The 20,732-nt window shown below is 36.5% G+C and overlaps 1 protein-coding gene and 1 long non-coding RNA gene across 2 annotated transcripts in view; both read left to right on the top strand.

Annotated features, from left to right (window-relative positions):
- The window catches only part of LOC125646053 (MAM and LDL-receptor class A domain-containing protein 2-like), a 175,275-nt gene that overhangs the window by 9,397 nt on the left and 145,146 nt on the right, over positions 1 to 20,732 (top strand). The window contains exons 6-23 of the mRNA XM_056139554.1: positions 894 to 1,147; positions 1,853 to 1,943; positions 2,242 to 2,382; positions 5,403 to 5,511; positions 5,935 to 6,085; positions 7,082 to 7,166; positions 7,976 to 8,086; positions 9,273 to 9,410; positions 9,984 to 10,249; positions 10,420 to 10,504; positions 13,961 to 14,155; positions 14,567 to 14,718; positions 14,831 to 14,941; positions 15,352 to 15,439; positions 15,774 to 15,914; positions 16,117 to 16,278; positions 18,849 to 19,028; positions 19,901 to 20,107. Of these exons, the coding sequence (XP_055995529.1) occupies positions 894 to 1,147; positions 1,853 to 1,943; positions 2,242 to 2,382; positions 5,403 to 5,511; positions 5,935 to 6,085; positions 7,082 to 7,166; positions 7,976 to 8,086; positions 9,273 to 9,410; positions 9,984 to 10,249; positions 10,420 to 10,504; positions 13,961 to 14,155; positions 14,567 to 14,718; positions 14,831 to 14,941; positions 15,352 to 15,439; positions 15,774 to 15,914; positions 16,117 to 16,278; positions 18,849 to 19,028; positions 19,901 to 20,107 (2,667 nt within the window). The remainder of the gene's footprint in view (positions 1 to 893; positions 1,148 to 1,852; positions 1,944 to 2,241; positions 2,383 to 5,402; positions 5,512 to 5,934; positions 6,086 to 7,081; positions 7,167 to 7,975; positions 8,087 to 9,272; positions 9,411 to 9,983; positions 10,250 to 10,419; positions 10,505 to 13,960; positions 14,156 to 14,566; positions 14,719 to 14,830; positions 14,942 to 15,351; positions 15,440 to 15,773; positions 15,915 to 16,116; positions 16,279 to 18,848; positions 19,029 to 19,900; positions 20,108 to 20,732) is intronic.
- On the top strand, positions 2,764 to 3,539 carry LOC130046751 (uncharacterized). The gene is made up of 2 exons (XR_008795751.1): positions 2,764 to 3,007; positions 3,239 to 3,539. It is a non-coding gene; the product is annotated as an uncharacterized LOC130046751 (long non-coding RNA).

Genomic DNA, 20,732 nt, shown 5'->3' with positions numbered 1-20,732 from the left:
ATACAGAGGTCAGTGTTATTACTTAATGAAATATGGCTTCTAAGTCTTAAACTGAGATGGTTGAATATTTAAAATATTTGGGATCTTGATGGCGGCTCAGCCTGTTTGGAATGATGTAATGAATTATTTGCATTTGACTTTTGTTGGGTCATTCCAAATGGAAGATTCCCTTAACAGCTAGACTATTTGATCTTCATGATTCGTGTGACTATAAATAAGCTTGTTTTATGTTGTCTTTAGAATTGTCCTTAACAGTACAAGAGCAGAGAATCCTTTCATTATATTTTCTTAACCTGTGGAATCATTTAACTTTTCATAGATTGTTGAGATTTACATGCATTTATATTTTTACATGAGTTTGCGTTTTTGGCATGTTTTATCGATCATTTTTAGCTCCAGACCCAATAGACATCAGTGCTAGTTACACAGTGGACAATAAGCTTCATGCTGTCCTCATTAACTTTTTTATCCATGTATTCGTTTTCCCAAATTTGGTGGTAGATACACAATTTATAAGTATTGTTTCGTTTTGTTGGCATGTCTTCTGGCCCTCATAATGGTCTCTTCCTGGTGAAAGCCAATTCACATAATGACTTAAATCCTGATTTGTCAAAACAACTCACAGATAATTGTTAACACCTGCTTTGATAACTTCTCTGTAAGTAATGTACATGGCCATCAGCATTTTTTATGTAGATCCAAGCTTGTGTTACAAACTGGAAATTACACATGCAAACTAATTTACAAAACCAAACCTGGAAATTGGGTGAAAGGTATGACCCGGCAGGTCATAAAAAATAATCGGGTTTCAGGATGAAAAATCGGGTGTAACCCGACAAAATTGGGTGAATTTGGCAACTATGAATTATTTCACTTACTTGCTGTATGTTTAGGACACTATGTATACATTGAGGCAAATGGACATCGACAGGGAGTGAAAGCCCGATTGATTGCACCGTCATATAGTGGAACACGTTCTACGTGCTTTCAGTTCTACTACAACATGCATGGCCAGCACATTGGTACTCTGAGTGTTTACAAAAAGACGTCTGGAGGACTGGGAAGACCAATTTGGAGTCTCTCTGGAGATCAAGGGACGGGATGGCAGTTTGGACAAGTGTCCATACGAGGAGGCACAGCTTACAGTGTAGGCAGTCTCTGTTATAGGCCAAAATCAATGAGAATTCGCGAAAAAAATTCTAATTTTGATATGGTATTTCAGTTTTTAAAGGGACATGGACACGGTTGAGCTGAAAATTTTATTTTTCCATATTTATTGTTTACAGTGCTTAACTCACATATACTAGTATTTCTAATGGTCAACCAAACTTTGAATGTCAGTTTTTTAGTTACAAGTGGGATACAGCATTCACAATTCTTTGTTATGTAAATAAGGTTTGTGCCCTGTTTTTGTTTACATATAGATTGCTTGATAGAAAATAACATGTTTAAAACAAAATGAGATGTGCTAAACACTAGAAACTATTAAATTATGTTCAGAATTAACTTGTAAATCGAAAAATCTGCTTTACCCAAACTTTAACTGGTATATGTAGCTTATATGTAAACAAAAACAGGGCACAAGCCTTGTTTACATGACAAAGAATTGTGAGCTCTGTAATCTCCCATGTACCTCGACAACTGACATTCAAATTTTTGATGACCATTAGAAATACCCTAGTGAAGCATTTTAAATATTAAAAATGAAATTTGAAAATGTTCTGCTCAAATCGTGTCCATGTCCCTTTAGAGAGTTTTCCAGCTCTAATATAATACATTTGAAATTTTTTGTATGTGTTCTGAAATTTTGATTTCATACCAAATAGAATTTGATTTGGACTTGTAATTACAGGTTGTGTTTGAGGCAACAAGAGGGTCGGGAAATCAGGGAGACATTGCAATTGATGACCCAAAGATGTTCACTGGGTCCTGTCCCAAAAGAGGTGAGATCAGAATCAGTATATATTTGGACAGCAGGAAGGAAGAGAAATTTAAGTTTGAACACATATCATAAATTTTTAAAGAAGCTACATTAGAATATGGTTATAATGAATCTATTAACGGCCAGTGAAAAAGTGTTCATTTATATCCAAACTTCATTTTATCTAATGCAATTTTCGTTATTTTCCTCTAGTAGGAGAATAAATATCACTTCACAATAAGCATGAATTTGTTATATACATGTTCATTATAAGTGTGTTTTACTGTATAATGTATTTTTGTTTCATTTGTTTGTTTCAGGATCGTGTAACTTTGAAAAGGATTTTTGTGGGTGGACTAATAGTGTCACAGACCAATTTGATTGGATAAGGAACAAGGGAACCACAGGCACCACTGGAACGGGACCACCATATGACCATACTATGGGAAGTAGAAGGACTGGTAAGTGTGAATTAAGGGAGCATCTAATAGTGACTGATGCTACCATTTAGCTCGCCTTAGAGCTTATGTAACTGTAAACTGACCTTTATTCGCAAGTAAGAATTTTTTGTGAGATTTGCGAGAACTTTGTTGTGAATATTTCTCCTTGAAAATTGCTCCTTTGACATACATGCCAACTTTCCCGATTTAGGCGGGATCTTCCCGATTTTACCCTCCGGTCCCGCTTTCCTGATTGGGAAAGCAAAATTACCCTAAAATCCCGATTTGAAATTTTTTCCGACCAAAATTTCCGATTTCACGATTGAAAACAAGTTTGAAAGCGGGATAATCGTGAAATCTCGTGACCAGAATTGGAAATCCCTCGTCATTTCTGAACTGGCCAATCAGAAATCGGGACAATAGTCAGCCATTGCTGTTTACCTGTGTCGCATGGTGTCGGGTTGGTCTGCCTGTGTCGGGGTGTTTATTGGACAGTACGAAGCATGTTTTGATAGTAATTAATCGGGAAGACGGATTTCAAATTGACCTATCCTTTACACAAACGTGAATGACAACGATGCTAGTGTCACCACCAAACAATTGGACATTCCGCCTCTCGCTGACAGCATCCAAAATTTGCAATAAGGTACGTCAAGTATATTTTTTCCAACTATAATAATATAGGCTATCCAAATCTATCCGTCTATAGCGATGTATTATATAGTCTATATAGTGTAGTATTCATTAAATATACTTTGTGATGCGTAATTCGCACAAGTCTGTAGATCTACTGAATTTTTTATTTAGCAAGTAGCCTTAATTTACAAGTAAAATAGAATATTTTGATGTGTTTTTTTTTTCCTGGTAATTATTTCAGATGTCATGGGTGCAAAGGTTTTGTTCGCAAACTTCATAGCAGGGCAGATCACTCCTTTTTTGGTTGCAATGCAGATTATTCCACCAGTCTCTGCAAGCCCATGTTTACAGACAAGCAAGATCGCCTTTGCAGTCGTACCTAAATGCATGTGCTTTAATTTAAATTTTGATATATAGACCGGCCAATGTTTATTGTATGGTGTAAAAGGATGCAACCTTAAATATTATTTGATATTATGTATGTGACTTGTTGGAGAAGATTTTTTGCTGAATAGATGATTTTAATAAAATATTAATGTATATCTTTCAAAGTTTTTTTTATATAGTTAATGGTCAAACACATTTGATGTTGTGTTAATATATGATACATTAACAATGATTTGATTGATATTTTATTTGAAAGGACAAATATTTATTTTCATGCTAAAATGTCGTGAATTTTGACCTTTGAAAAAAGGTCGTCGCGCGCAAAATCCCCCATGGGGATTTTTAAAAGTTGGCATGTATGCTTTGATGTCTCTCATATTTGTTTAAGATGATCTTGTTGGCAAAAATTTTTTATCATTGGTAAATGGTGAAATAAAGGAATCGTAAATGAGAGCTGGTTTACAGTATAGGAATGTGCTATTCCAGCTTTGGATATTAAAATTTGGTCAATAGGACTAAGGTACTGACCAAAAAACAGTTTTAGGGCAGGTTCAAATTTTCGGTCTTGGTCATGTTACTATGTGTATAGGCCACCAGGACGAAACTTACATGGAAGCTCCATACAGGACTGTAAACTGCCATACTTAGTTTGGATGCTGAATGGAATACTGTAAAGTGCCATACTTAGTTTGGATGCTGAATGGAATACTGTAAAGTGCCATACTTAGTTTGGATGCTGAGTGGAATACTGTAAACTGGCATACTTAGTTTGGATGCTGAATGGAATACTGTAAACTGGCATACTTAGTTTGGATGCTGAATGGAATACTGTAAACTATTGAGCCTTTGAGCTCAATGAGCCTATTGAGCCTTTGAGCGTACATAGTGTATGAAAAGGGTGCTATATAAATATGGTATTATTATTAAACTGGCATACTTAGTTTGGATGCTGAATGGAATACTGTAAAGTGCCATACTTAGTTTGGATGCTGAGTGGAATACTGTAAACTGGCATACTTAGTTTGGATGCTGAATGGAATACTGTAAACTATTGAGCCTTTGAGCTCAATGAGCCTATTGAGCCTTTGAGCGTACATAGTGTATGAAAAGGGTGCTATATAAATATGGTATTATTATTAAACTGGCATACTTAGTTTGGATGCTGAATGGAATACTGTAAAGTGCCATACTTAGTTTGGATGCTGAATGGAATACTGTAAACTGGCATACTTAGTTTGGATGCTGTGTGATGGACTGTAATCTGTCAAACTTAGTTCAGATGCTGAGGAGAGGACTGCTGTAAACTGTCATACTTAGTTTGGATGCTGCGTGTGATCCATATTTTCTAGGAGATGGATCAAGTTCTAATTTTAGAGCAGATTGATGATAAGCAGGAATGTAGTAGTAACTATGAGTCCTTCCAATACCAAACCTTTATGGATGATACATCTACATGTAGATATGCTGACTTCTCTCTTCATATGTCAGATGTGACCTTTAATCATTTTCTGAATGTATGACCAGCTTAAAGTTTGTTGCAGCTTCCTTAGCCTTGTTTGATAGTAAAAAGGAATTCCTGAGAATCGTGCTAGGATTTCAGTTGAACTGCAGTAATTATTGGTAGTAAAAAGAAATCCCTGGTACAGAACCTGAACTGCAGTAATTACTGGTAGTAAAAAGAAATCCCTGGTACAGAACCTGAACTGCAGTAATTACTGGTAGTAAAAAGAAATCCCTGGTACAGAACCTGAACTGCAGTAATTACTGGTAGTAAAAAGAAATCTCTGGTACAGAACCTGAACTGCAGTAATTACTGGTAGTAAAAAGAAATCCCTGGTACAGAACCTGAACTGCAGTAATTACTGGTAGTAAAAAGAAATCCCTGGTACAGAACCTGAACTGCAGTAATTTTGTTTTTAAGAAACGACTGGATGAAGAAACTATGGAGGACTATATGTTATCAACTTACCTACGTTTTGCACTTTGAACTATACATGATATGCATGGTTTGTTTACAGGATATTACATTTACATCGAGGCTAGCAGTCCCCGAGCCCAAGGAGATGCAGCTCAAATCATCAGTGAAGTCTTTCCTCCATCCCAGCAGCCATATTGTATGCAATTTTGGTAAGATTTCACCTTTTTTATTATGAAGAAACTTACTCATCACATTTTAGGTGTAAGAAATGTATTGTCCTAAATGCTATTCCCCAGTTGTATTGCAAATCATTTCAGGAGTTGTTATTTCCATGACCTTGTTAGATAATTGATTATCTGTGAAAAATACAAACTTTTTCCGACTATCAATAGTTTACCAAATTTTTTATTTTATACAGTGAATAAAATTCCTCTAAAAGATATATTCCTATCATGCACAAAGTTTGATTTAATAATTAAAAGATTTTTGCAAAAACCTTTGACATCTTACGAGGATCGATCTACCTTAAAATCAAACTGTAGGTTAAAATCAAAATGTCTTCTGTTGGTGAAAATCAGAATGTTTCCTGTAAGTGAAAATCAAAGATAAGATGAAGGGATCTTTTTTAACAGGTACAACATGAATGGAAATGGAATTGGGACCCTAACTGTGTATGCAGTGGCTGATGGTGTACAAACTCCATTATGGCAGTTATCTGGCCAACAGTCCGGGCAGTGGAACTTTGGGAGAGTCTCTGTCAGAAGTCCCAAGTCTACATTCAAGGTGACTTATTTTCACACAAACACAGCTCAGAAATTTACAGATACAAGAGGTTGATCAGTAAATTAAAAGTTGAAAATTTTTCTGGAATGGAGTCATGTATTTCATATGCAGCCTTTTTAGGTTAGCTACAATAATGTAGCCCTCTCTGATTATTTTTTGGGGGGAGAGGGCTACAACACCTTAAGATCTCCGTAATGTTTTCTATCAGTCTAAACTTTTGCTGACTTTGTTTACATAAATAAAACGATATTCTATGTTTCTTAGTCAATATATAAATTTACAACCTGCAACTTATGATTTGTGAGGCCCTATTCTACAGTTTTCAACTATTTTGATAAATTTCTCGATTCATATTTGTGCGCCAAGTTTGATGTACTGAAGTTTCAACTTCCGATTGTCAAGTTATTTGCATATGCCATATAAGGTAGTATTTACATCAATGGATGAGTACGGAGGAGAAAGCTATTTTGGGGGTATTGCAAAGGTTTGAATTTAATATCAAGTTAAAAACCAAACAGCAGAGTGTAAATTCTTTCTGCAACCATATGATTTTCGTTTCTTTGTCGAAATGGCTCGAGTAACTACATTTTCGTGCTGATTGTCAATGTTTAGGTTTTTCATTAGATCCACCTACAAGATCTCGCTATAACAAGCATGGCGGAGCAGATGAAGAATTTTGCATGCTGTACATGATATTTAATGAAAAACACCTTTATTAGCACATGCCCAAGCACAAAGTTGGTACTCCTTTTGGTGTAAACAACATTTGGGACTAAAACACGGAGCTTATTATCGGTTATTCATAAAATTATTTTGCACCATTATAGAAATCCTATTGAATTGTAGCCCATCCCGAAAACGTCAGAATTTAAAAAAAATCGGATAGAGCTACATTATTGCAAGTATTTTTTAGGTGTGCTTGGTTTATTTGTTTAGATTACCGTTCCTGCAATAGAATTAAACTTTGACTATATGTACTTTGCTTTTTCACTTCAGTACATCATTGAGGGAACCCGAGGATTTGGAATAAAAGGAGACATAGCTCTAGATGATATCAGTGTTACCCAGTCTAACTGTGCAAGTATGTGATTTTGCAGGTAGTCTTTAATTGATATGCTCATGAAATTGAAGATTGAGGGCATTTTGGTTTTAGTCTTTGTCCTTTTTGTCAGTCTTTAACTTAATCATATCTATTGAACTTTAAATTTGGTGATCTGAGGCAGCATGAGTGGTATTATGTTTTAAGAAAATCCCTAGCTTTATTATATCTAACATTATGGCACTGTTGTAATCTACAAACTCATTGTTACATTGATCATCATACAATATGAATACTGTATAACCTATATATTTAAATGTCAACTATGACAATATTACTCTGACATGCAATGAAATTTATGTATTCAATGAATGTACATCTAAATTAGTTAATATGTACCCTGCATGGTACTTTAGTAAAAACTTTGTTATATATTGAGGTAGCTTAGTCAGGGCCCCATCCCTGGCAACTGCCCTATTATATTAGTTATTTTGAAATTGTTATAGAGTAGGCTCCGGGAAATAAATGAATATATATATAAAAAAAAAACTAAAAAAAAACCAAAAAAAAAACTTGGTGATCTGAAAGATCAAGGTCACAGCTATGTCTGGTAAGAGTCAAGGCAATTTATTAAGGGGAAGGTCAGATGTATGTCATTTATTAAGTTATAGGTTAGATTTGACACATTTAAATGTGGCTATGCTGATGGTTGTAATGTTTCGAAAACGCATTTTGTTTTTATCAATTAAGACAAAGAAATGTTGCCACATGAAAAAGCTTTTACCAGCCTTTTATAGCAGAATTAAAATACTGAAGACCCTAGTGTAACAACAAATATTCTGTTGATTTAGGGCAGCCTACAAATTCACGCCCTTCCTCTCAAACAACTACCACCACACCTCTGACTACAACTGTGAGGACAACTCAAGGCAAGACTACAGCAGCCGCCAATCCACAGACATGTAAGTTACCAAACCCCACAGGAGCTATTCCGCAGACATGTAAGTTACCACACCCCACAGGGGCCAATCCACAAACATGTAAGTTACCAAACTCCACAGCTGCCAATCCACAGACTTGTAAGTTACCAAACCCACAGGGGCCAATCCACAAACATGTAAGTTACCAAACCCCACAGGGGCCAATCCGCAGACATTTAAGTTACCAAACCCCACAGGGGCCAATCCGCAGACATGTAAGTTACCAAACCCCACAGGGGCCAATCTACAAACATGGAAGTTACCAAACCCCACAGCCGCCAATCTGCAGAAGTAAGTTACCAAACCCCACAGGGGCCAATCCGCAGACATGGAAGTTACCAAACCCCACAGCCGCCAATTCACAGACATGTACCAAACCCCACAGGGGCCAATCCACAGACATGTTAGTTACCAAACCCCACAGCTGCCAATCCACAAACATGCAAGTTACCAAACCCCACAGGGGCCAATCCGCAGACATGTAAGTTACCAAACCCACAGGGGCCAATCCACAAACATGGAAGTTACCAAACCCCACAGGGGCCAATCCGCAAACATGTAAGTTATCAAACCCCACAGCTGCCAATCCCCAAACATGGAAGTTACCAAACCCCACAGCTGCCAATTCACAGACATAAAAGTTACCAAACCCCACAGCCGCCAATCCACAAACATGTAAGTTACCAAAGCCCACAGCTGCCAATCCACAAACATGGAAGTTACCAAACCCCACAGCCGCCAATTCACAGACATATAAGTTACCATTAACCCCACAAGGTCCAATCTACAAACATGTAAGTTACCAAACTCCACAGGGGCCAATTCACAGGGTCGTAAACTTTAAACATTCAGTACAATGCATTTAATAAAAGGACATTTGACATTTTATGTATAAAAAAATCGCAAACAGTCTAAAAATGTTTTTTGTGGGGTTGTTTGTTTATTTTTCATCAGTGGCATGTAATTTTGTTACTGCTTTTTCAACCTTGTCAACAAATTTTGTTTATTTTATTTCAAGACATCCATCCAGGACATGTAATTTTGTTTATTTTTCAATGGTGACATTTTGTTTATTTTTCAGCGGTGACTTGTAATTTTTTTATTTTCAGTGGTGACATGTAATTTTATTTATTTTCAGCAGTGACATACAATTTTGTTTATTTTTCAGCGGTGACATGTAATTTCGATGGAGGTTTCTGTGGGTGGAGTCAGGTGAGGTCTCCCACAGATGATTTTGATTGGTCCAGAATTAAAAGACCAACAGCATCAGGCAATACAGGGCCAAGAGCAGATCACACATCAGGAAGTAAGAACTTGATTTAGCAGTCAGTTACAGTAAAATACGCTTATGATGAAAACGCTTAGAGTGAATTCATACAATTCATATTGCGAAGTGATATTGATTTCCTTATGAGGTGAAACTAACGAAAATTTTATTGAATATATTGAAGTTTGTTTATAATGAACTTATTTGACTGGCCCTGGAGGTTTGCTAACTGTGCTTTACTGTACAACACTGACACATGCCTGGAGGTTTGCTAACTGTGCTTTACTGTACAACACTGACACATTGGATTTGAATTTTCTAGTCTCTTTTCGTTATAGCATCAAAATAAGATTGAGGTGTTTAGTAAAGAAGTTCATTCCAGTTATTGTACAATCCAAATTGTTTATAGATCATGCATTTTAGTAAAATGAAGTATTAGTTAAGGAAATTTGAATATTGTACTGAAATGTCTGGTCAAGCTTGTCTAGTTTGAATGTTATTTGTTCTGTTACTTAAACAACCAGATCAGACAAGTTCCACTGGATAATTAAAAAAAATAAAAATGATGAATTTGTTTTTTTATCTCATAGATCATGAATTTCTCCATTTTAGGGGGCTTTTACATTTACACGGAAGCCTCAAATCGACATCAGAATGAAAGTGCCCAATTAAGATCCCCCACGATAACGCCATCCTCTGGAAGAAACACTCGCTGTTTGAGATTCTGGTACAGTATGTATGGGGCTAACATTGGATCCTTAAATCTGTACACGCAGACCCAGTCTACTATGGGAAACCCTGTGTGGACACGGAAAGGAAATCAGGGAAACCAATGGCAACAAGCTCAAGTGACAGTTAATGTAGCAGTGCAATATAACGTAAGTAAATTGATAGGATAACTGCGTTTTGTTTGTATATAATCAAAAATTTGATTTGGACTGAGTTTATCTATAAGTGAATGATATAGGCATATTTAGAGACTGATTATTTTTCTTTGTTTTCTTATGAAAAAAAAAATATGCGAATCAAATGTGTTTTTGTTTTTTAGTTTCTCTTTGAAGGAAAGATTGGAAATGGTTATAGAGGCGACATCGCGTTAGATGATGTATCATTAACAAACGGAGGATGTTCAGGTATTCTGTGTGTATTTTTGTGGGATTTTGAATTTTGGCAGCTTTGATATAGGATTTATTTATGGTACAGTATAATTTGTCCAAACCGGCCTCTGAGTACTCCGGCGCTCTGTCAATTCCGGCCACAAAATATAGTCCCTAACATTTCTTTAACAAATCCTTTATTAATAATTCCCTGTACTCCGGATACTGCGTATTCTGTATATCGGCCGGCTTACAAAGTCCCAACTGCTATCAATTAACTTTAATTATCCTGTGTAAACCGGCCCCTCGTTGATACACCACCCTAATTGTTGCGGTCAATTGTATTCGGTGTACACAAGGTCCCAACTGCTCGTAATTAGCTCTAATTATCGCATTGAAACCAGCCACCCCACGATGACCAACCTGTCGGTATTCGGTCGATCACACGCGGTGTACACAAAGGGTATCTCGGGTAAGTAAAAGAGTGCAACTGGCGATGAGTCGCGATCAGTTTAAAATAAAACCTGATTTTTAGGGGTGCACTTTACAACTATGACAGCACTACGCACGAGGTAATGGCGCCCCCCCTAACAACAGGGACGAGAACTGACATTAAAAGACAAAGTTCAATTAATCGATGAATTCGACACATTCTTGGAATGAAATAAAATTGGCAACAATCCCGTTATGTTTTCAAAAGAAGCAGGGTTTCCCCTCGTGGACTTCTTGGAGCTCTACGGTGAGTCAGACAGTGATGATATGCAGTTAGTTAGCACAACTCGCCATGTTCGGTCGATCTTTCGGCATTACATTAGTTTCCGTTTCACAAATTGAGACAGTTGAAAGGGATACATTTACAATGAAAGCTGGGAAAGACAAATTTTAAACGAACACAACACAAACTTGACGAACGTACATAATGTAGCACTTGATAACGGCGATGATGTAGACGAGATCGACAATTTACCAACAGAAAATTGCGCGAATAATTCCCAAATTTTGAACTGTTTAATAAAAATTGAATTTTTTTCAAATGAGCACGACAATAAAACACTGACATTTATATTTTTACAATTTGAATTCTTTTGTGATATATTACAACGTTAGCAATCATTACACACGTATGCATAGATAGTGAATACAAGGGAAGCAACTTTCATTCTTGTCAACATTCTGCACTCCGGACTCTGTGCAAACCGGCCAATTTCTTTGGAACCACACATAGCCGGTTTAGACAGATTATACTGTATATACAAAGATCCAGCCAGGCTACTACTACTGATTAGTTTTCACAGAGCTAGTTGTGGTACAAGATTGATTGATTGATTGTATCTTGTTTAATGTCTCTCTTGAGAATTTTTCACTCATATGGAGACGTCACCAAGACCAGTGAAGGGCTTCAAATATGGGCCTTTGCTAGGCGCTTACAGCCATTGAGCAGTGAGGGTTCTTTAGCGTGCTACACCTACTGTGACATGGGAGATCCGTTTTTAAGGTCATCCCCGAGGACCCGTGACATTCACACCTGACAGTTCCACCTGGCGATAGAACTGTCACTACCTGTTGTAACGACTTAGGTCTGTCGCGGCCAGGATTTGAACCCTGGCCTTCCACATGCAGGGCGAACACTCTAACCTCTAGACCACCGCGACAGTTTGTGTTACAAGAAGTGAGAAGATATTAACATGATGATTCAACAAATCATGAAAATTCTGTCTCACAGAAATGTTCATTGCCAGTGTGTCTCACGGATAATAAGTGATTTACGATATTAAACATAGTGTTCTGTACTTCCCATATTAAAGTCAGGTACAATCCTTGACATGTAAGACTCTAAAGTGCGATGGTCACCCCAAAGTGCAATGGTCTGCTCCAAAGTCCAATGATTTGTTGATGTTCTGGATGCCAAAGTACAATGGTCACGCCAAAGTTTGATGGTCCCTCTCCTATAGGCACGCTACGCCAAAGTGCAATGGCCCTTCATTTGTAGGCACACCATGCCAAAGTGTGATGGTCTGACACTCCAAAGTCCGATGGTGCGGGGTAGAGTAACGTCTGTGACGTCATGTTATTATGACGTCATTTGTAACGTCTTCAAAATCCAACGTCAATTTGCACCAATGAAGGTTCTTTCTGCTGGTACCAACGTCTTCGGGATATTGGAGAAAGGCACAGGTGATTAAGATTTACATGGACGATAGCAAGGGCAAGGATTATACTGTTGAGGATTGTGAGAACGGCAAAGTACTTCGACCAAACATTGAATTTTATTATTTGTGAAGTACACATAATAAATTCCGAGGGTGTGTGTGTGTGCTATAATGCAAAGCATTTTATGTGATTTCACGTTTGAAATTTGTTTGCTCATTAACTTGACAAATAAATGGTAATGAAATAAGTTTTTATTATTATAGCTACATTTTTTTGCATTGATATTTTGGTGAAACAACACACGGTTAGTTTCCAGTCTGTACCAAAACACTGTGTGCATTCAGTTTTGCAAACCAACGGACTTTTGCATGTCACTCCATCGCACTTTGGCGCATTAATGTGTACCATCGGACTTTGGCACACTCATCTCACCATCGCACTTTGTCATGTCACACCATTAGAGTTTGGCGCATGAGAGAGGACCATCGCACTTTGGCGTGTCACACCATTGGTGTTTGGCGCAGACCATCACACTTTGGCATGACCATCACACATTCGAGTCCCATCACACTTTGGAGTGCTACATGTATTTAAGAAATAGATTTCATATTTGAAAATCCATGAGGGTATGAACTGCACTGTTTTATGCTAGGATACTTCATGTTAGCGCTTCATGAAGAATAGGACGACATAAAGCATTGCAGTTCATACCCTCAAGTATCTTCAAAATTGAAATTTATTTCTTATAGGTATTTCCATTCTACTTTCATTTCATTTCTTTCAGAGTTCCAAGTTGTTAAAATAGGCATATTATATTTATCAAGTAGTTCTGTTTTCACGCATTGCTCACAACTATAGTGTGTTCATCAGGAAATACCTCTCATTACAGTTTGTAAAACTATGAAATGCAAAAACATTGGAAATGTAAATTATGTGAAAATGTCTGAGTAATTTTATTAAGACTTTTCAGATATTGTTTTGTCATTCTTGTATGATAGATAGCTCAGAGATTGTTTTGTCATTCTTGTATGATAGATAGCTCAGAGATTGTTTTGTCATTCTTGTATGATAGATAGCTCAGAGATTGTTTTGTCAATCTTGTATGATAGATAGCTTAGAGATTGTTTTGTCATTCTTGTATGATAGATAGCTCAGAGATTGTTTTATCATTCTTGTATGATAGATAGCTCAGAGATTGTTTTGTCATTCTTGTATGATAGATAGCTCAGAGATTGTTTTGTCATTCTTGTATGATAGATAGCTCAGAGATTGTTTTGTCATTCTTGTATGATAGATAGCTCATGGTTGCAATTTCTTTAATGGTTGGTTCTTTCTCCACAGGACAAACACAGGCCCCTGGAGTGACTACCACGGCCTCTAGCACTGGTGCTCGACGAACCTGTGGATTTGAGTCGCGTAGTATTTGTGGGTACAAACAGGACACAACTGACCAATTTAATTGGACATGGAAATCAGGAAGAACATCTACAGTGGGAACTGGACCCACCAATGATCATACTTATGGTACCTCTAGAGGTAATATTTCAAAAGTAGATTTCAGACAGGTGGCTATATGCAACTCACAAACTTTGTGAAATGGTATTAAAAGTTTATATTCTGTAATTGGGTGCTTATTTTATTGGGATTTAAATTTTAGCGGCATTTGTGGTGAAGCAAGAAAACTAATCTCAATTTGCACTAAGATATGAAATTCTCCATTTATCCATTCTCATACACAGAAAAAGCACTAAATCATGATTACGCCAAACAGTACATCAGCTCTGACTACGCCAAATTTTAGATACTCTAAAATAAGTACAAATACAGTATTAGAACATTAATGCATTATTGTTTAGATATGACAACAAATTACAGAGAAAATTTTGCACTAACCTTTCTGATTCTTGTTATTAAGTCTACAAAAGGGATGATTTTTATACAATTCAGGTCACTACATGTATACCGAGACTTCAAATCAACGCCGTAATGACAAAGCCCGCCTGGTGTCCCCTGTGTATACCGACCAGAAAGACATGTGTGTACAGTTTTATTACCACATGCTGGGGAATGGCGTTGGAACACTCAATGTGTATGCAAAGGTACCAGGAACTGATCTTGGGAAGCAAAATCATAAAATGGTTGAAAGATATATTCGTTTTAATCCCGGATTGTCAGTTGTCTTATTTCATATTGTTTGATTTCAATCTACAGGTTGGGTCAAACATGGGAAGTCCAATATTTACCTTAAAAGGAAATCAAGGAAATACATGGAATCGGGGACAGATGAGCGTGCCCCAGGGTACTGCTTCCCAGGGCTACAAGGTATTTAATGGTTTCTTTTGTCTCTATGGTGGGTTAAGGCAGGTCGTAAAAACCAAGGAGGGAATTTGCGATACAATGTGATGTCCTAATTAGAATAATTATGTCATATAGAAAATATCAAAAAAGTTTTTAAAGTTTGTGTAGCTCAAATTCTTTGTTTTAGACAGATATATAATGTGTGCACAAATGTAGTATGACCTGGTTTATTATAGCAGTACTGGTGGCTAATTACATAAGCAATTTTTGATGATACATGATAATGCAAATTTCTGTTCTGAGACAAAAAAATACACCATACATCAACAGACACAGCATGCATGTACAGAAACTGTGCAGTGAAATGTTCAAAGTATATCCTCTTTTGTAATCATGTATGGACTCTTGAAGCAATATTGTTTTTTTTTTTGTAGGTTGTGTTTGAAGGAGTTCGAGGAACCAATTTCAGAGGAGACATAGCCATTGATGATGTATCATTCGTCCCAGGAATGTGTCGTGCAGGTTCGTATAAAATGACTAAATGTCTTTATGTAGGAATACAAGCCTCACACTCGTCATACAAAAAGTGATTTTACAGTATGTCATTGTGGGGTTTCTAGACTTGATTGGAGGGAAAATACACCCTTCAGATTGGTAATAGGCAATATAGTCCGAACACTTTATGTAAAAATTGGATTAAGTTATAAATAATGAAATAGTGATGTTATAAATGTGAGTGTGTGAAAGAAAAATATAACCCTGTAATTAACGTAGGACACTTGCCAATAGAGAAATACACTTTTGCATATGTTTGAATGATGGCAGAATGAATGCCCAGCAATTTGTTCATGTACAGGAACCTGTGATTTTGAGACTGATTTGTGCAATTGGAGAAACATCAGGACGGGGGATGATTTTGACTGGATAAAAAACCAGGGAGGTACGGGGACAGCAAATACTGGACCCTCAGCTGACCACACCCTGGGCACTCTGCAGGGTATGTTGTATTGTACAGTCAGTTCTATATAGCTCTTATCATAATAGACTGATCTAAAATAATTAACTCTAATACATGTAATGAGTTATTAGAAAGCAGTTTGGAAGTGGAATGTAGCTTTATTGAGAAGCAGATGTCAGGCAATTCACTAATTCTTTACCTTGTTAATGACATTTTGTTTTTTATTTTGTTGTTGTTACAGGTCATTATGTATACATCGAGACCTCTACTCCACGTCAGAGGGGGGACATTGCCTGGTTAGTCAGTAGCACTATGCCAGCCACAACATCTGGTTGCATCAACTTCTGGTACAACATGAAGGGTCAGACTGTAGACACACTCACTGTGTACCTAACTATTCCTGGTAAGTAGGTCTTCTCTGCACTTAACTGTGTGAGTAATATATTCTATTTAAAATTTTATGTTTGAGAATATGTGAGTTCGAAGTGTTGCAGTTCAAACCCTCATGTATTTTCAGAAACATATTTACATTCAGATGAATAATACTTGTGTTGTGTCTTTCTGGTCGTCAGCTATACAATATTTCAAATATGTCTCGATATGGATGAACCCTGCAGGGTGGGTGGGGGTGTTTTGGTCCTATTAGGACAGGTCTAGTTTATTTTGGATTCTGTTCAGAAGTTTTGAAGATAGTAGTTTTTATATGCCCGTCTTTAGACGGGACGTATTATGGTACAGCTATGTCTGTCCATTCGGGGTTTTCTCTTTATAATTTCATTTCCCTTTCACATATCATGCTGAAACTTGCTGTGTAGCTTCTTTGTGGGTCACTCTAGATCATACTGCAATTTTGATCCATTACGACTTTTTTTCCAGGAGTTTTGCCCATTTGGACACTCTGTAAAAATTTGGACCAAGATGTCTTCCCATCATACGCGAAATTACCACGGACACATTCACTATATTTTGGTCTTGTAAAAGTTTTAGCATTTTCCTACCGGCCCCGAATTCTCCATCATCACAATATCCTTCGTGGAGAATTCCATTATTGTCCTTAAATCTGTATATAAGGATGTTGTGGTTGGCTTTCCCATAGACCGGGTCCATCGAAATCTTCTTGTAGAAGTTCCTAACATTAACATAGGTGTTTTCTGCGGACACTCTGTAAAAATTCGTTATAAGCGTAATTCGCTATACGTTTATAGTGAATTCATAATTAAGATATAACGAATTCGTTATAAGATTGATTTGTTCTACATGTATATCAGTTGCATAAGAAAGCAGCAATCGATATACTTGAGTTTGTAAATGTTTCTAAGAGAAATTAAGCCTATGTATTTTCGAGAAGAAATATTTTTATACAAGATATATACACACTGATTTATATATGATAATTTATCTTGAGGGATTATTAAGTCACGCAAGAACATGTCGAAAAAAAAATATCAACAAAATTATTCGCAATACATAAAACAGTCTATTGCAGTTGTCATTTACTCGTTGCTTTACACAAATGAATGGGTGTATGATAAAATAAATGCAATCAAACTTCAAATTTAATTAAGGAGAATAGCAAACAATACCGACAAATATATTTGCTAAATGTATGTGTAAGTATTGTTTTGCGTTAACAAATTCTTTTGGAAAAATACAAACAGAAATTTCGTAATAAGTGGTTGTTAAAAATCATGAGTTTAAAATGAAAAAAAAGTTGTTATAAAAGGTGATTTTTACGTTCATTTCTAATTCAAAGGGAATATGAATTTACTTCGTTATATTTGTAAATTCGCTATATCCGTGTTCGTTATAGATGCAGATTTTTATATAAAATATATAAAGAATTTGCCGGGGAAATTGATTTCGCTTCGCTATAGCCGTATTTTCGCTATATCCGTGTTCGCTATATTTGAGTTTTACTGTATTTGGAAATAATTATTATATGGAGGGTACATAATTTGTCCGCCCTACTCCTCCCACAGTTTTCAAGTGAGAGCCTTCTTATTTTGTGGAGTGTTTGTATGGGTATTGAAGATGTGCATGTGGGATGGATTTTGATTTTCTACCATTTTTGAGAAAATTACAGGTTGTTGAACTTAGTCTATTTGGAAATTAATATTCTATGGAGGGTACATAATTTGTCTGCCCTACTCCTCCCACAGTTTTCAAGTGAGAGCCTTCTTATTTTGTGGAGTGTTTGTATAGGTACTGAAGATGTGCATGTGGGATGGATTTTGATTTTCTACCATTTTTGAGAAAATTACAGGTTGTTGAACTTAGTCTATTTGGAAATTAATATTCTATGGAGGGTACATAATTTGTCCGCCCAACTCCTCCCACAGTTTTCAAGTGAGGACCATCTTATTTTGTGGAGTGTTTGTATGGGTATTGAAGATGTGCATCTGGGGAAGGATTTTGATTTTCTTCCATTTTTGAAAAAATTACAGGTTGTTGAACTCGGTCCATTTTGAGGAAATCTAGATTTTTAAGCTAAGACCCTTTGTTCATATGAAAGTTTGTCACAGCCTCATGATGGCTGATACTACCTGAAGCAAAGTTATACAAATTATAGCACAAGAAAAAACCCTATGTATGCATTTCACGGGCATATTATGTACCGTTTGCGGTACTCTTGTTTAATAATTCAATAATGAAGTAGTTCATATAATGATGTGAGGAGGATGCAGTGTTATACATATACTGTAAACGGATCTTTATACTGTATTTATTTCCACTAAGTCTGTACTCGCATAAAATCTGCTTCATTTCATATCAGCAGGCTCAAAGTATGTAAACTAATTTAATGTCCACGTGCAACTCTGGGGAGTTTCATACCTGCAGACCAAACCAAAAATGATAATCCGCAAAATTATATCTCCATGAAATTAAATACATCTACAGTAAACAAACTTCTTTGTTTACATATCCATTTACAGAACCCTGTTAATGTATAATCATAATTATCTTCCATTGTAGGGGGCGGTAATAGAACATTATGGACTCTGAAAGGAAACCAGGGCAATCAGTGGATGAACGGTCAGACCCCTCTCTCTTCTACACAGAACTTCCAGGTAGTGTTTGAGGGGCGACGAGGACAAAGTTACACCGGGGACATTGCGCTGGATGACATCACCTTCTCCAACCAGAACTGTGGGGGTAAGGATAAAGCAACGAAATGCATATTGTATTGTTGATACACAGAAGTGGTCTCAGTTTTTGTATTTCCACTTGCAAGTGGAGTTCAATCTGATTTGTCAATCAAATTTGTTAATCTCCCCTCTCACCACCACCACCTCCCTTTTAAGCTCAAATGATGCATAGTCCTTTTGTCAAACACACTTGGTTAAATGATGTATTTTAGTCTTTATCCATTGATTTCCATAAATTTCTAAAAAACTAAGTCACCTCACAAAATTTTACAAAATTTAATTTACTTTTATATCATTTTCATGAAATCCAAGACATGGATAGAAAATAAGCCAAAAATATCCCAATTCATAGCCCAGAAATTCCCAATTCATAGCCCAGAAATTCCCAATTTTGAGACAGTGTAAGATGCATTTCTCAGATAATCACCATCTGTCAAATACAGAAACATACAGAGAATTTTAGATTACACTTTTATGTACTTTGAGGATGGGGAAGGGGGGGGGGGGGGGGGGGGTGTTACAGAATGAATGTAACTGAGTGAGAGTCTGGTCTTTACCTTTATAAAGAGAGGAAAAAACCTTCCTTATCTGAAACAAAAACTCAGATGATTATACACTAATTAAAAAAATTCCCAATCTGCACAAAGAATTCCGATAAATTTCCCAATTTAAAGGGATTTGGACCCTGTCCTAAGAACTGTAGTGACAGCCCTGCCATATAAAACAAGTTTTGGAATACACTAATTCATGCTTAAGATAAGAAGTAAGTGCCTCTTAATAACATTTTGATGCATTTTGATGTTATATTCAAATACATATGTACCATGTCTTGTATGTTGCAGCCTAAATTGACAAAAAGAGAAATATTGATATTTTCAGTACAACCAGCTGCAGCGACACCACCTGCAGTGACAGGCACCACGCCAATGATCTCGACAGTCGCTCCAAGCAATGGACCATTTAACTGTCAGTTCTCCACCAACTTCTGTGGGTGGACACAGAGTACCACGGATGACTTTGACTGGAGACGGAACAGAGGCTCTACTCTCACCACAGGCACAGGACCTCCCAGTGACCATTCAGGAAGTCAGTAGAGTTTTTCATACATATAAATTAATAGCTTATTCAGGCAATTCCACCTTACAAAAATTCCCAAAGTGGTGCCAAAATTTCTCCAAGGAGATTGAATAATTAAAGCTTTTTTTTCAACTTAGTCTTTATGAAAATGGCCTCTTGATAAGGAAAACATTGGACAGTAACAGGATGTTTTCATCATTCAATCACACCTTTATAGAACTTTGTACAATGTCGAATTTATGATGTGTATGCCATGTTGCATGATAAATTCAAAGCATCATGTGAAAAATTTGCCAAAAAGCTATAGTAACAAAATCAATCGTTGATATATAAGTTGATGTAATTTTGAAAACATGGAAGAATTCAACATTAAAATATTCCTAAGATCCAAAAATGTCATTTTCCCCCAAATCAATAGGGCATAAGGTAGCTTTTAAAATTGGTGTTATCAGATTAAGATATACAAGATGTGTTACATTACAGTTTTTAAAATTAATTTTTCTGTCTGTCTTTGGCTAACTGGTTTGTAAACTTTGTAAATTTAATAGTCAGACAGGACTTGAATATTTAGCATGTGTATTCCCTGTGTGAAGATTATATACAATATTAAGGTCAATTAATGTATACAATGGTG

Source organism: Ostrea edulis, chromosome 6 (genome assembly GCF_947568905.1).
Source record: "Ostrea edulis chromosome 6, xbOstEdul1.1, whole genome shotgun sequence".
Classification (NCBI taxonomy): domain Eukaryota; kingdom Metazoa; phylum Mollusca; class Bivalvia; order Ostreida; family Ostreidae; genus Ostrea; species Ostrea edulis.
Note: the sequence above shows the minus strand (reverse complement) of the source record. Positions and strands in the feature narration are given on the sequence as shown.